The sequence below is a fragment of the Onychomys torridus genome, unplaced genomic scaffold, assembly GCF_903995425.1.
Source record: "Onychomys torridus unplaced genomic scaffold, mOncTor1.1, whole genome shotgun sequence".
Lineage (NCBI taxonomy): Eukaryota > Metazoa > Chordata > Mammalia > Rodentia > Cricetidae > Onychomys > Onychomys torridus.
In genome coordinates, this window is record NW_023414046.1 from 2,554,666 (window position 1) to 2,571,831 (window position 17,166).

General features: G+C 40.0%; 1 protein-coding gene across 1 annotated transcript; it reads left to right on the forward strand.

The window, feature by feature from the left end:
* Window positions 1-234: 234 nt before the first annotated feature.
* LOC118576653 (zinc finger protein 420-like) lies at window positions 235-16,471 on the forward strand. Its single transcript, XM_036176843.1, is given in 6 exon segments — window positions 235-435; window positions 7,688-7,793; window positions 13,059-13,185; window positions 14,391-15,740; window positions 15,743-15,821; window positions 15,823-16,471. Coding segments are annotated over 6 exon segments (1,812 nt in total). The 5' UTR covers window positions 235-430; the 3' UTR covers window positions 15,968-16,471.
* Window positions 16,472-17,166: the final 695 nt, after the last annotated feature.

Consider the following 17,166-nt stretch of genomic DNA (forward strand, 5'->3'; position numbering starts at 1 on the left):
AGCCTGTCATGGGTGCTGTGTGGTCAAGCTGCTTTGGGGCCCCTCCACATGCCCAACTTCAATTACAGATTTTCTTTTTCTTTTTCTTTTTTTGGTTTTTCGAGACAGGGTTTCTCTGTAGCTTTGGAGTCTGTCCTGGAACTTACTCTGTAGACCAGGCTGGCCTCGAACTCACAGAGATCCACCTGCCTCTGCCTCCTGAGTGCTGGGATTACAGGCGTGCGCCACCACCGCCCGGCCATTTACAGCTTTTCATACCCCTGTTCTTTCCCTGTCCTCTACGTGACAGGCAGAGTGACATATGTGTTGATGGTCTATACTAAGCTTGCTGAACAGAGCCAACTAACCTGCCCGCAGAGAAGATATTTTGCTCAGCAGAATTTCCCACAAGCCATTGCAGAGGGGGAGGAGGAAGTGAGTTTACATCAGAATGAGGTATGTCACCAACCTTCAGGGGCCATTTGCTGTTTTCAGACTTATATACAGCAAGGAGGATGGGAAGCTGAATAGGGCAGAGGAAGTGGGTGGTGGTGGGGGTCATATGGCATGATGGGTGCGGTCTGAAAACCCAGAGGGAGGGACCGGAAATCCCGCCATTCCCAGCATGACCTGGGAGCGGACATCCTGCCATTGCCTGCAAGCCCTGGGAGAGCCACGTGGTTCGTGGTTCTAGACTGTTGGCAGAGGACTCGGACTGGGCTACACGGGTGAGTTTATGTGGGACCGTGAGGCGACGACCTGGGAAAGTCACAGTCACAGCGCAGTGGCGGGAACCGCAGCCCGGCGGCCCTGGAACCTCCCAGGTCAGAGGAGCTGCGGGGCTGGGACGCGGGAGGGAAGGACGGGGTGCGAGCAGTTTCTCTGCTGTTCCTAAGGAAGCCGGCTCCGAAACTCTGCTGTGGAGTCCTAACCCTGTCATTAAATTTTAGGCCATGTGAACTGGAGCTCATCTTGATTTCTTTTTTTTTTTTCATTCATTTTCTCTTTGCCAGCATGTTTGCAGAATGAGCTGGTAGAGGACTTCTAGCAAGCTTTGAAGTTATGTTGTAACCATTAGCTTAATTTTTTTTTTTTTTTTTTTTGGTTTTTTGAGACAGGTTTTCCCTGAGTAGCTTTGGAGCCTGTCCTAGAACTCGCTTTGTAGTCCAGGCTGGCCTCGAACTCACAGAGATCCGGCTGCCTCTGCCTCCCGAATGCTGGGATTACAGACGTGAGCCACCACCGCCGGGCAACCATTAACATTTACTAAGTAAGGTTAACATTTTACTCTGCATTAATTTTCCAACTGAGATGTATGCAGTCTAGGATGTAAATTCAGCATTCAGAAATGTGCCATCATATACTGAGTTCTTTGTGTGTGTGTGTTGTTATTTTATTTATTTATGTATTTATTCATTCATTCATTCATTCATTCATTCATTTTCTACAGAGTTTCTCTGTGTTACAGTTATGGCTGTCCTAGTCCTCATTTTGTAAATGATTCTGGCTTTGAACTCACAGACATCCGTCTGCCTCAGTCTCCTTAGTGCTGGGATTAAAGGTCTGTGCCACCACTGACTTCTTAATGGTACACCTTAGAATCTGGAAAAACACAGCATGTATGCATGTATGCTGTGAGAGGGTGTCATGCCACACTGTTTTTAGAGCTTAAAAATGCCCTATAGATTAGGATAAAATTAGAAACTATCTGATAAATAATTCTGGGAATTGGAGAGATGGCTCAGAGGTTAAGAGCACTGAGTGTTCTTCCAGAGGCCCTGAGTTCAATTCCCAGCAACCACATGGTGGCTCACAACCATGTATAATGAGATCTGGTGCCTTTTTCTGGCATGGAGGCAGAACATTGTATACATAATAAATCAATCAATCAGTCGATCTTTTTGGGGGCTGGAGAGATGGCTCAGCAGTTATAAATAGATAGATAGATAGATAGATAGATAGATAAATATTTTTGGGGGCTGGAGAGATGGCTCAGCAGTTATAAATAGATAGATAGATAGATAGATAGATAGATAGATGGGGGCTGGAGAGATGGCTCAGCAGTTATAAATAGATAGATAGATAGATAGATAGATAGATAGATAGATAGATCGATCTTTTTTGGGGCTGGAGAGATGGCTCAGCAGTTAAGAGCACTGACTGCTTTTCCAGAGGGCAATTCTCAGCATCCACATTGCTGCTAACAACTGTCTGTTACTCCAAGATCTGACACCCTCATACAGACACATGCAAGCAAAACACCAGTACACATAAACAATAAATAAATTAAATAAATAATTCTGATCATTAGAGGCAATTTCTCGAATTGTCTTTAGTCCAAGACGATCACTCTTCCCATGGACACATGATCAAATCACTTGGTGGTGGTGTTTGGTTTTTTCTATGCTTTATTGAATTAGTATCTCGTTCTTGCACTGTTTGGTGAGGGGTTCAGGTGACAATGGAAGTGGAATGGGGTCAGGGATTGAGATGACTCAGCAGTTAATAACACTTGTTTGTCATGAATATGACATGGGTTCGGTTCTCAGCCCCGATACAGTTGCTGGCAGCCATGTATAACTTCAGTTCTGGAAATACAGTTCCTATTACACAACACATGTGTATTATTTTGGTGACATTCACATGGTCATTGCTATTGGTATGGTTCTGGATCTGCTGCTCTATAACAAAGAGCTGTGTGTCTCATCTTCTGCCACTCTCCTCTTCTGTTGGTCAAGTGCCTCTGCAGTGTCCTCTGGAGTCACGGCTCTGATAATTCAAGCTCTGCTCCATCCATGTACCTGGGGTTGTTCTGTGCCCTCAGGATCTTTCTGCTTCCATGTACATTTGAAATTTTCTCTGGACTATTTTTGTGAACTGTATTCTGGGAAATTAAATTGTCATGAAGTTTGATCATATAAGTAAAATCTCTTTCATTGACAGTGCAATAATATATCCCAGTCCTTGTGAGTGGAATGAGTTTCCTATTTCTAGGGCTTTCCATTGTCTCAGCGAATCAAGTATTCATTATAGAGGCCTTTTGTCTTCTTGATTACTTTATTGAAATCCTTTATTTTTCATTTTTTGTCTGTATCTTTTATTTTGTTGAGGCAGGGTGGCGTATACCATGCTGACCTGAAACTCAGAGATCTGCCTGCCTCTGCCTCTCAAGTGCAGAGATAAAAGGCATGTACCACCACACCCAGCTTTGTACTACTTGTTTACTATTCAATTTTGATTATAGAAATACCAGTGAGAATAGATGTTAAAAAGTTTTTCTACTCTGTTGCTTATATGGATGCATAAAAGAAAAAACTTTGCCTCCAAATAGGCACTATCTTCATTAATATATTTGCACAGATCTGTTTAACTTTTACATTACTAAATTTTGATAATAATTTGATATTTGGACTCAACATATTTGATATACATTTTATAGGTAACCTCCATATTTTTGGGCTTACACATCCTTTGTCCCCTCTTTGTAATGTTCCCTGGGATTTGAACCAGTTCGTATGGATTTCCTCTTCATGGCTGTGCAGTCAGCAGTCACCCATTCTCTGTACGTTACTAGCTTTGAGTCCCTGAAATAACTTTCCCATTGCAAATGAAGGGTTTCTAACCGAGGCTGAAAGTAGACCAAGCTATGGTGAGAGCAGAGCTAGTTAAAGGCAGTTTGAGCAGCTATATCTGTAGACAAATATAATGAATGGGTTCCCTCCTATGGCTTGTCACCCTCCCATCCATCAACTCTTGTCTAGGTTTCCAGTACATTGCACATATTTCCTTTTCTGGAACTGGCCCAAAATTCAAAATGAAAGCATTTCATTACACAGACAACCTGTCTACGCACTATGGCACTGTTAAGGAAACTGATGGAAGCAACCAACCAAGCTGTGATCCAGGAAACAGCTTTATTGGGCAAAGCTGACACACACAGGATCAGCGGATGTTTGTCTAAAGTCTGAGCCCTGACCAGAGTGACATAGATTCTGACTTGCTATCTTAAGTCTGTTTAATACAGTTTGCTGAATTATTTTGTATGCAGAAAATTTTCCTCAAGGAGCAAAGTCATTTTTTGTCCACAGGGTCAAGAGGAGGATGTTATTGCTTATAGATGAGATCTAGTGGGACACCACAAGGTGTGGTGACTAGCCTGTTGCTGATCTTTCATGAGCACCCTGGAGGACATGTTACCTGGCAGGTTGGTAGTGTGGCACAGGGGATACACATCTGGATAAGGTCATTGATGGCTCTTCTCTCCCACTAGCTTACACAGCAATTTTTGTTACAGGGAGTTTAAGATGTTTCTTAGATACTGTGTTCATCTTGGTGGTCTGCTGCCTTCTCACCCTTATCTTGTCCTATGTAAAACATCACTGATACAGAGCATGGGCTTTAAGGCTTATTTTTTAAAGATTATCAGACTTGAGCTTTCTCTTGGAATATTTATTTTTGAAGTTGAGAAGTATATTTCTTACAATTTGGAGGAAGTTGCTGTCTGACCTGTGTTAACCCTACATTGAGGTATTTCTCTTTCCTTCTTGCTCTGGGTAGCAACTGATGCACTATATTGAGTTAGTGTGTACACACATGTTCCTGTCCTGAGGAGATTAGAATCATTCCCACTTACTCACTTGTAAAATGCTGGGTTTAGCTTTGTGGCTCCAGTGTTTATTAGTCTGATATGTGTTATTCCTATTCCCAGATTCTCCAAATCTTTAATAATGAGCAAATGGTGAAATTTCTTCACAGAAATTTATGGATGTATAGACATGATAATCTTCCTTCTGTCAGAGTCTAGATAATTGCTCTATTACATTGATGGATCTCTATGTGTTGAAACTATCTTGCATCCCCTAGCATTAGTAGGTAGTAAGTTGGTTCACATTTATGGTTTTTGCAACCTCCAAAGGGATTTCTCCTGTTTGCACTCATTTTCATTTCCATCATGATTTAGAATAGGAACCACTTTGACATTTCCTCAGCTGCATCTGTGGCCTTGGCTGCATTTGTGGCCCATTACCTGGCTTTTCCCTGCTTTTTGATACAGGGCCTCATTGTGTATTCTGGAAAACCTGGAAACTATGTAGACCTGGTTGGCATGGAATCTAAGGAATTCACTTGCCTCTGCCTCTGGAGAGGTTGCATTAAAGGCATTCCCACCATGCCTGGATCCTCCATGCGTTTTCTTAATATAGGCCATTCTGACCAAGGTGAGAAGCACTAAGAGTTGGTTTTAAATTTGCAGTTTTATAACTAAGGATGATAAGTACTTTAAGAAGTATATTTTTGGGGTGTTTATAGAGATGGCTCAACTGTTTAGAGCACTTGTTGCTCCTGTAGTTGACAATATTTCCCAGATCCCACTTGATGGTTCCCAATTGTCTGTAACTGTGTCCAAGGAATCATATTCTCTCTCCTGTCCTCTGTGGGCACTGAATACTCACGTGGTGCTCTTCCATACATGCAGGCCAAGCATGCATGTACATAAAATAAAAATACCTAATTATTTTAAAAATTAAAAACTTTATATATATATATATATATATGTGTGTGTTTTGTCTATACATACATATGCATGCATGCTTTGACTTTCTTGTTTTTGTTTTGTGAAACCTTTGTCTAATTTCTGGATGATGCCTTTCTTTTGTGTTAGGTGGCTTAGACTTTATGTGCTTGCATTAGCAACTCTTTGTTCAGCCTATATATTTATTAGTATTGTACCTTTTATGAAGAAAACCTGCCAAGGATTTATTTCATGCTCATAGCCAGACAGTGTTTGCTTATTTTTGAATCATTAAGCATTTAATCATGTTTTTATGCAGGAATTTCAGCTTTGCAGGAATATTCTTGAACTGGTTAGAATTGATTCCTGTGTAGGGTAAGAGATAGAGAACTAATGATATTCATTTTGCTATGAATACATGTTTTGCTAGGACAGAATGTTCAAAGGACTTTTTTTCCCCATGGGTTCATTTGTGACATATTTGTCCTAAGTTAGGCCTCTACTGTGTGTGTGATTATTCTGGGCTGTATGTTCTGTTTCTTTGCTACGTGTTTCTTTATGTGGAGGACCTTCTTGTCTTTGTCCCTATCGTTCTGTATTAGGATTTGAAGTTAGGTCCTGTGATACTGCCATAAATACTTTTCTTAGGATTAATTTTTATATTTGATTTTCCTCTGTCCATATCTACTTTTCTGAAGTATGTCAGTATTTGGATGATGGTGATTACATCAATTCTGTTAGTTGCTCTTAATAACATAGCCTTTGGGCAGGAGAGATGCTTCATAAGTTGAGAGCACTGACTGCTCTTCCAGAAGACCCAGGTTCAATTCCCGGCCCCCACATGGCAACTCACAACTGTCTACAACTCCAAGATCTGACCCTCACACAGACATACATGCAGGCAAAACACCAATGCACATAAAATAAAAATAAATTATAAAAAATAATATAGCCTTTAACAATGTTGTTTTCTGTTAATGTGTGGAACTTGTGTGTACTAGCTTTTTTTCTTTTTTCCTGATTGCCTTAAAATTTTTCTCATAGAAGTCATCTATATTATTCTTTAGACTTATTCCTAGACTTTGTTTTTTGGTTTTTCAAGACAGGGTTTCTCTGTGTAGCTTTGTGCCTTTCCTGGAACTCTCTTTGTAGACCAGGCTGGCCTCGAACTCACAGAGATCCGCCTGCCTCTGCCTCCCAAGGGCTGGGATTAAAGGTGTGCACCACCACTGCCAGGCTCCTAGAGCTTTTCAAAGCAAATCTGTATGGTTGGTTCTCTAATTTATCTCTCAAATTGTCATTATTGATAAATTGGAAAAGTAGTGATGCGTGTGTGTGTTTTATATTTTTCAATTATACTTAAAGCACTTACCAAGTCTAAGATTCCCCATAGTATCTGTGGGGCACTTCCTGTATTACTACTTCATTATCATTACAGTGGAGTTTGAAATCTTGCTGGTTCTCCTTTTTATCCTTTGTCTTACTCAGCCTTCCCTAGCCCACTTCTGTGTCTTGATTCATTAAGATTAGAGAGCACTGGGCTGGGCATTTAGCTCAGTGGTAGAGCATTTGCCTAGCAAGAGCAAGTCCCTGGGTTCGATCCTCAGCTCAAAAACAAAAAAAAGATTAGAGAGCACAAGCTTCTTCCTGTCCTCACAGTTGTCCTGCTAATGCTGTTCATGTTTTCCTCTGCACTGTACTGTTGGCCTATGTGTTACACACATGATCTTTTCTCCCCTAATATTCTATTTCTCTCCAGCTAGAAATAGTGGTTTGATCCAAGAAAAGAAAAAAGAACTAGTGGTTTGCTGGTTTTGTGAGTTGGACATGGTCTGTTATTCCACAGCTCTCCTCTATTCACGATTTCTAATGTAAAATGCTTTATTTCCTGGGTTGTCATGGGACATATCTATGGTTTCTCTATGTACTTTGCCTCTGGTTATGATGTGCAGTGCTGCTTGGGTACATGACCTGTGTTATTACACAACTTCCTTCAAGTACACCTCCTTCCCCATACGCTTTAAGAGCCAGCGTTTCTGAGTGCAGTGCTGGCTTCTGAGTTATTTTCTTCCACCACTTTAAACGCATCCTTCCCTTCTCTCCTGTCGTAGGGATGGTGACAAGACCTCCGGTGTCTTTCTGGGGTTTCAGGCTTTTTAGGCATTTTTGCATTGTCCATAACAGTTGCATTCATTTTAGGTTCATGTTTTTGACACCTGGATGTGAAATGTCAAAAAGAGTTCCTGAGACAGAAACTCAGAGAAGAGCAACAGGAAAAATGGATGATGCTGTAAATGCTCCCCAGGTCAGTGCCATGTCCACATTTCTTTGAAAATTGTTTCTATTATTGAAACCATGTGAGCCTTTATTTTTCTGCCCCTGGTAATGTTATATAAAGGCTTTATTTCATATGATGTCTTTTTCTTTTTCTTCTCTGATAATCAAGATTAAGTCTTTAATCTTATGACCTACATAGCACAGCCTTGTCTCTGGTGAATACTTCCTTGATTATTACTGTGAGGATATATGTTCATAAACTTAAAAACTGCAATTCATAAAGTATTCCATTGGGAATGATCACAGAAGTATAATGACAGAACCTGAGAGATGGCTCAGCCATTAAAGGCTCGGCTCACAACCAAAAATATGAGTTCGATTCTCAGCACCCACGGCTGTCTCTCCAGCCACCTGAGAGATGGCTCAGAGGTTAAGAGCACTGACTGCTCTTCCAAAGGACCTGGGTTCAATTCCCAGCACCTATATGGCAACTCACAACTGTCTGTAGCTCCAGTTCCATGAGATCCAAAACCCTCACACAAAACACATGCAGGCAAAACACCAATGCACATAAAATTAAAATAAATGCAAAAAAATAATTAATTAATTAATTAATTTAAAAGAAATATAATGACAGCCACTGCCTACATTGGATGGACTTGTGTTTCTTTCTTTTTTTTAAAGATTTATTTATTTGTTATGTATACAATGTTCTGCCTGCATGTGTCCTTGCGGGCCAGAAGAGGGCGCCAGATCTCACTACAGGACTTGTGTTTCTCTATGTATTTTGGATCTATGAATCATGTGTCACATTGGTTACATTTCAGCAATGGTCAGCCTTGCAGAACCAAGCTTATAAAAGTTGACAAGGAAACACTGAGCAATTTAAGAAGAAGTAGACTTAGAAAAGTCTCACTCTCTTGATTCCCCACACTAATTATTTCAGCACTCTAGAGGGTGCAAATCATGGGAGGAATATGTCGCTTGTTCTTGTCATACAACTAACTGATGTTTTTGTGGGAGATTAAAGTATACTGGTTTATCTCTCTGACAATTGGTATCACATAGTGATGATGTGCGTCTGTATTTGTTGACACCTGAAGTGTGTTCATTGTGGGAATTTCTGCTTGGATCATGCTCTTCATTCCAGTGCTCTGTGGTAAGTTCTCAATAGACAGATCAGTATTTTTTCTTTGTCTTTTGATTTTACTTTTGAGACAGGGTGTACTTCTGGCCCCACATCTTTATTGCATCATGTAAGATATTTAATTAGTGTGAATCTTCTGGAGGCTGACTGGCTGCTGGGCCTAAGCAAACACTTTTCAAGCAGAAACCAAGGTTCCTCTTGATGACTTTGCTCTCTTTACTTCTTAAGGAGAAGGAAGGCTCCCTCTGTTGGGTCTGGGGTCTCACAATAATGAGGGGCAGACTACCTAAGTCTATTAAACCAGAAGCAAACTGTATTCCAAAAAAAATAAAAACTTAAAAAAGAAAAAAGCCACCGTGTGGCACAAAAGCTTATCCACTAGCTGAAACCACAGCCAGTGTTGGAATTCTGAGGCTGTCACAGCTGGAGGGGGGGGCAATGAGCCTCTTTTTATAGTAAGGGATAAGCATGAGACATAGACAAAGGAATTTTTGTAATTTTGAAGTTAAACTTTTAGAGACAAATTGTTTTAGGCTTTTACAATTTTCCATTAACAAGGTTTTAGGGGTTTTTAGCTAAACAATATTTGTATATCCCTGCACCCTTCTTGACTCAGTTCATTGATGTTTGCCCAAACCTGCAATTTTTTCTAACATAGATGAGTTCCCAATGCAAGGCAGGTTGTCATGTGGAACTCATTAAAAGTTAACTTTGGTTTTGGTAGTGAGTGCTAGGGGATTATCGAAGAATAGCTAACCTAGCTGATGCCTGTCAGTTTCCATTCCTTAAGTTTATAATTTTATATTTCTATATTCTTGGACCCTTCACCTCCACTGTAGTAGGAATCTTAAAAGTTCTTATTAATAAAATCAAATCTGAGGCCAGTTATTGGGGTGAATGCTGGAAGATCAGAGAAGCAGAACAAGCCACAGCTATCCTACCTTACTAGTTCCTCAGGTGATCCTGTTTCCTCAGGCTGGAAGCTTCTGAGACCTCATCCACATGAATCTCGGCTGAACTGTGCTGCTCCAAAGCCTGAATGCTAAACCAGCCAAATGCTTAACTAACTTAGTTCCTGGTCCTCACGCCTTATATACCTTTCTGCTTTCTGCTATCACACCCTGGGATTAAAGGCTGGATTTCTGGGATTAAAGGCAAGTGTCTCCATGCCTGGCTGTTTCTAATGTGGGCTAGCTCTGCCTCCCAAGTGCTGGGATTAAAGGCGTGCACCACCACGGCCTAGCTTCTGCTATAGCTTGCTCTGACCCATTTTCTAGCCACCATTTTTGGCTTTGTTCTAGTGGCTGTCTGTTCTCTGACCCCAGATAAATTTATTAGGGTGAACAATATTGTGGGGAACACAATACCACCACACTCCACATTATGTTTTCCCATTCCCTGATGACACTGTATTTAATAGGTAGAGATTCTGAAGATATCTTGCCCCAGGTTTACTATATATATATATGGTATAGCCTGGCATGTTTTGTTTTCTGAAGAATAAAGGAAGAATCATAAATGATACTATCTATGTAACCTAAAATCATGCTGGACAATTGAGCTCAAATAATGAAGTTACAAGTTTCAAATTTTCATTTGACCCAATCTCATGAGCAATATTATATTCAAAATTAATGACGAGTTATTATAATTCTCATCCAACTTAATGCATTTGTTTCAATCACAGAAAATCTTTCTACTTCATCAGATTGCATTGCCACATAGGCCATTTATTTGCATGTATTTTTTCTAACTATTCTGTAAAAATCAGTATATGGGATTCCTGAAATTTTCATTCATCTCTTAGTTTTAGAAAAATTTATGTATCATATTAATGCTGTCTGATGCAGATTTTTTTCTCTTCATGGTATCAAAATATTCTCATGAAATGACTGAATGAAAAAAAGAAATAAAAGTGAATTTGAAAAGAAATAAAAAAGGAGGACATGACTGCTACAGTGGGGGCCTAAAACAGCTTGACCACATGACTCCCATGACAGGCTTAGAGGCCCAGACACAGCTTCTGAAATAAGCTTACTGGTAGGTAACACCCAGATCCAGAAAAAGCCATGAGCTGACCCCACCCAGTGGGGCCTTCATCTAAGGGGAAATACCTGACTTTCCTAACATTCCATATACCCTTAGGCAAATGTCAGCCAATCAGGGTCCTGATCCCCAGAAATTCCCTCACCCCAACCTCTGCTATGATAAAAAAAAAAAAAAAAAAAAAAAACAACAAAACCACCATGCCTAGTCTCCGGGCTCTCTGAGCTTGAAATAAAGGCTCTTTGCTTTTGCATATGGGATTCAGTCTCCCTGGTAGTCTTTTAGAGGTCCCCACAATCTGGGCATAACACTAGTAGGTATGATAGAGGAGCCTTATTGTAGATCAAAGGGAGAGCATAGTCAGAGGCAGAGACATCTGGGAGAGTCTAGGGTGAACATGACTCTGAGTCAGGTAATGTGAGGAGGTAGGGAAGGAGGGAGAGTCTTGAGACCAAGAGGCCAGGAGGGTAAAGGGTAAAAAGGATAAAAAAGGACCAGCACAGCCAAAATGGTTGGATTATATAGCAAAGGGCAACCTAGCCCTTGGGCTGGAGAAGTCTAGGGTAGGGAGTGGGGTATGCCAAACATACCCTGTAATGGGTAAGGACTGAGGGATTCTGGGAGATTCTGGCAGCCAATGTCCACTTTGATATGTTAATAGGCACCCCGGGTAGCCTTTCGTTCTAGGTTTGAGACCTAACAACAATTCCATAGTGTTGCTTGGGATGCTGTGTGCTCCCTGCGGTTTAAAAATCCCCCAAACTCTGATCTTTAATTCATTCTTCAATTCTGCCTTCTACAATATACCTCTTTTTTCTGCCAAGGATGCAGCAATAACCTGGACCTTAGTTAGCATCTGAGCTGAGCACTTTAGAGTCAGGTGAAAGCCAGCTGCAGACATTGTTGGTTGGGTGTCCATATTTGAGCAAGGCTGACAATTACAGAATTTGGAAGCACAGTTTTGCTCATCATAACTTTTCCATCTGAAATATGGCATTATACTGTTTGATGTCAGCATACTCTTCACAGTGGTACATTTCTATATCTAGACCTCAAATGTTTATCTTATGCCCTCCAACTTTGCTGATAGTGAGACCATGATGTCATCTTGTTTTCTTTTTTGTTGTTTGTTTGTTTTCTTTTCTTTTCTTTTTTTTTTTCGAGACAGGGTTTCTCCATGTAGTTTCGGTGCCTTCCTGGATCTTGCTCTGTAGACCAGTCTGGCCTTGAACTCACAGAGATCCACCTGGCTCTGCCTCCTGAGTGCTGGGATTAAAGGCCTGCGCCACTGCCACCCAGCCATATTGTTTTTTCAGAGATAGTAAATACAACATAAAAGATGATGTTCTAGAAAGTATCCTTTACTAAAAGTAACTTTACTTTTATTTCCCATGTGAGGATGTTGTCTTAGTGTTCTTTTGCTGTGATCTTTGCCTGATCATGGCAACCCTAATTAAAAAAAAGCATTTAATTGGGGGCTGGCTTACAGCTTTGGAGATCTTGTTCAACATCATGGCAGGAAGCATGGTGGCAGACAGGCAGACATGGTGCTGGAGAAGAAATTGAGAATTCTACATCTAGACATGCAGGCAGCAGGAAGAATGAGAGACTCTGGGCTTGGAAGGGGCTTTTGAAACCTCAAAGCCCACTTCCAGTGATACACTTAATTCAATAAGGCCACATCTCCTAATTCTTTTAAATATTGCTGCTCCTTGGTGACCAAAGTATTCAAATCTATTAGCAAGTGGGGGCAGTTCTCATACAAACTACAACAGAAATATTTGTCTGAATGTCTGCTTGAGCACTGTGTTGCCTTATGCCTGTAGAGTTCAGATGAGAGTTTGAATCTCATGCAAACAGAATTAAATTCTGTTGTATGGCACCGTGCAGGTGTTAGGAACCAAACTTTGAGCCTCTGAAAGAAAGAATAATTAATGCTCCTAACTCTTGAACCATGTCTGCAGCACCTCTAGAAAACTTACCTTTCAATAATTATTATGCTTTGTCTTCATCATAAGAGTGTCTATAACTTCTTAGGTTTCTTTTGTCTAAGAAAGCATTCTTCCAGCAGTACATGGTAACTGTAATTTTCCATTACAGGGGCTGTTGACATTCTGGGATGTGGCTGTGAACTTCTCCCATGAGGAGTGGGAATTTCTGGACCCTGCTCAGAGGGCTTTGTACATGGATGTGATGTTGGAGAATTACAGCAATTTAGTCTATGTAGGTAAGAATGCTGTTCTTAATTTATACATATGTATACTCAGATTTCTAATTAAAGTATTTCCCTTACTTTGGTCTGTGTTCTCTTTAAGAGTAACCCAGGCTATATTCTGCATGATCTCACCTGCCCTCTCATGTAATTCATAATGAAAACTTCAGAGTTCAAAGAAAATTGAATATTCAGAGCAAGGAAATTCATTGCAGAACACTTAGTAATTAAAATATTTTGATTTTATATTGGGTTAAACTAGTCAAGAACTTTGGTTTAAAAAGAAGACTTTTAAGGGGCTGGAGAGATGGCTCAGAGCACTGACTGCCCTTCCAGGGGTCCTGAGTTCAATTCCCAGCAACCACATGGTGGCTCATAACCATCTGTAATGAGATCTGGTGCCCTCTTCTGGCCTGCAGTCACAAATGATGTATACATAATAAATAAATAAATCTTTTAAAATAGAGTGCTGTTGGTGGTGAACAAGCATTTTTCTTAGATGAGGTGTCTATATTTAGGCTTGGTAGGGTGTGATTTTAATGCTAGTACTGAGGAGATTAAAGCAAGATGATCTGGTTATGTCCAAGTCAGCGTGGTTTGCAGAGTGAGTTTATAGCCAACATGTTGTTGTTGTTGTTGTTGTTGTTTTCAGAGACAGGGTTTCTCTGTATAGCTTTGCGCCTTTCCTGGAACTCACTTGGTAACCCAGGCTGGCCTCGAACTCATAGAGATCCGCCTGGCTCAGCCTCCCAAGTGCTGGGATTAAAGGCGTGCGCCACCACTGCCTGGCTCTTTTGTTGTTGTTTTTTTTTTATTTTTTGTTTTTTGGTTTTGGTTTTTTTGAGACAGGGTTTGTCTGTGTAACCCTGGCTGCCCTGGAGTTCGCTCTGTAGACCAGGCTGTCTTCAAACTCACGGAGATCTGTCAGCCTGAGAAACATTCTACATATGATCCTTCAGGGAGCTCCTTCTTGAAAGGGCATTTTTTTTCTTCATCACCAACTTGTCACACCTTCTGTAAAATACACAGTTTAAATTAGAATGAGATGGCTATTATCAGTCCTCACAATGTGATGGAGATCAGATTGGAGGTTCTTCTGAATATCCATACAATGATCATGAAGCTTCTTGTCTTAAAGAACTCATGGTAGAGATATATGTTATTGAATTTATTACTCATGTATCAATCCTTATTGTGCCTAATTGTGTTATTTTTTCCAGAGAACCATCGTAAGTGTAAGAATGGGAAGGTCCTGGATGGAGGCTCAAAGCATATTGTGCATCATCATGTGACTATCCAAGAGAAGTCTTACAACTATAACGAGCTTGGCAAAAGTCTTTACAAATCCTCTCAGTGTACACCTTATAACACAAGCGATTCTGCAGAAAACTGCAAAAACAACACATGTAGTAACTACAGGGATGCCTCTACTGAATCATCACACCAAAACAATCATAAGAACATGAACACTGGAGAAAAACCCTGCAAACTTAACGACTGTGGCAATTCTTTAAATTTGTGTTCCATTGTTAGTCAAAATGAAAGAATCCATACTGGAAAGAAAGAACACAAAAATTCAGAGGATGATAAATCTTCTGACTCTAAATGTAAACCCATGCTACAGCAGATTTATAATGAAAAGAAATCACACCAATGCATGAGATGTAAGAAATGCTTCAGGACTTACTCAGGCCTCAGTAAACATCAGATGAGATATACTGGAGAGAAACCTTACAGATGTACAGAATGTGGTAAATGCTTTTGTAATTCATCAGCTTTCAAAAGGCATCATTATAGAGTCCACTCTGCAGAGAAACCTTACCAATGTAACAAATGTGGGAAAACCTTCTTTTGCTACTCATACCTTAGAAATCATCAGAAAATTCTGGGAGAGAGGCCTTATGAATGTAAGCAATGTTGTAGTTCCTTCTGTACTTTATCACGCCTTGAAAACCATTACAGAACCCATAGTGGAGAGAAAACTTACAAATGTAGAAAATGTGGCAAATCTCTTCATACCTCCAAAAGTCTTAAAAGACACCAGAGCATTCTTGATGAAGAGGAAGCTTATGAACGTAAAGAATGCAAAAAGTGCTTTTATGGGTTGTATCAGGTTAAAAATCATTACGGAACCCATATTGGAAAGAGTCTTTACACATGTAATGATTGTGGCAAATGCTTTAGCCAGCTGAAATATCTAAGAATCCATCAGAAAGTTCATACAGGGGAGAAACCTTACAAATGTAGTGAGTGTGACAAATCCTTTGCCAAGAAATGCAACCTTAAAACCCACCTGAGAATTCATACGGGAGAGAGACCTTACAAATGTGGTGAGTGTGGTAAAACCTTTATCCAGGTAGACCATCTTAGAACTCATCATAGAATACATACAGGAGAGAAACTTTACAAATGTGGTGAATGTGACAAATCCTTTACGAGGAAATGCTATCTTAGAATCCACCAGAGAATTCATACAGGAGAGAGACCTTACAAATGTGGTGAATGTGATAAAACCTTTATCCAGATAAGCCATTTTAGAACTCATCAAAGAATACATATAGGAGAGAAACCTTAAAGTGTAGTGAATGTGACAAATCCTTTGTCAAGAAATACATCCTTAGAAAACACCAGAAAATTTATATGGGAGAAAGACTACAACTGTGGTGTGTGTGGCAGAATCTTTACCCACCTCTCAGGTCTTACAAGAAATAAGAGAATTCATACTAGGGAGAAAACTTTCCATAGTAAATTATATGGCATGTGCTTTAAGCAGACCTTCTCCTTAAAACCACAGTAAGGTTCCTCAAAAGAGAATCATTATGAATGTGAGAAACTCGTGACAGCCCTTACGGAATGTTTGATTCTTCGAAAACATTGGAATATTATTCTAAGGGAAAATTTTGAAAATTTGAAACTGGGCGAAAACCTGTCATGAAGTTATTTTGCCTGTTCAACTTCAAAAACTTCATAATGAAGACAAAATGGAGAAGCCTGGAGAATAGGTTGCTGTGTAACAGTTTCCTGAAAACTGAGATATTCCATCCTGAAGATATTCCATCCTATTATGAGAGGAAATAGGTACCTCTAAATTTCTTCAGGAAATCCCTGAAATTGTAAAGATTCAGTAGGTATAACTCCTTTGAAGAAACTTAGACATTCATGTTGCCTAGAAGAGGCTCTAACCAACTGAGCCACCAAAAAAAGACGTTGTCCATTTTGTAGATATGCCTGCCGGCTTGCAGTATGCTTCAGGTTTCTAACTTCATGAGATGGATCCCATTAAAAACTGTATTTTCATGATGTCAACTTTCTTTGAGTTCCTTATGCTCATGTAAGCAACCCCTTACCCCAATTCTTGTAAGTCATCCTAATATTTGCTCATTGGTCACCAAGTTGGGCCTCGGTGTTATCCATAATCATTTTTTTTTTAATTGGCTTTTCAAGACAGAGTTTTTTGTGTGTGTAGCTTTGTCTGTCCTGGAACTTAATGTAGCTTCAGTGTTATGTAGCCTCCACCAGTGGTCTGTCAGTTTTCCAAAACTAGGCTCATTAAAGTGCATATGTAAACACCAGGAACTCCTTGCTAAAATCTGAGAAACAGATTGAAAAAAATTAGAGACTTACTCAATCTTTGAGCCCATTAGTAAAGATTTAACTCTATAGTTAGCAATGAACATGGCAGATATGTGCGGCTTGGCCTTGCCCTATAATTGATGCTCTTGTGAGTAGATTTGTTTGCCTCTTTGGTTTTAATGTCACAGCAGTGAGATTTAGTCTGGCAACACCTGTTACCTGCTTGTCTATCACATGTGGTTAGGATACACAGTGCTAATTTTCCAAACTACAAAGATCATCATTTATGCCTTGTCTTTTTAAAAGTTATTCAGTTAGTATTCCACTATATAGCCCGGCTATCAGGCTATTTTGTAGCACTGTATCTAATCAATCACTAAGAATTTTCCTGAGAATATTGACTCTTCATCACATTTCATGCAG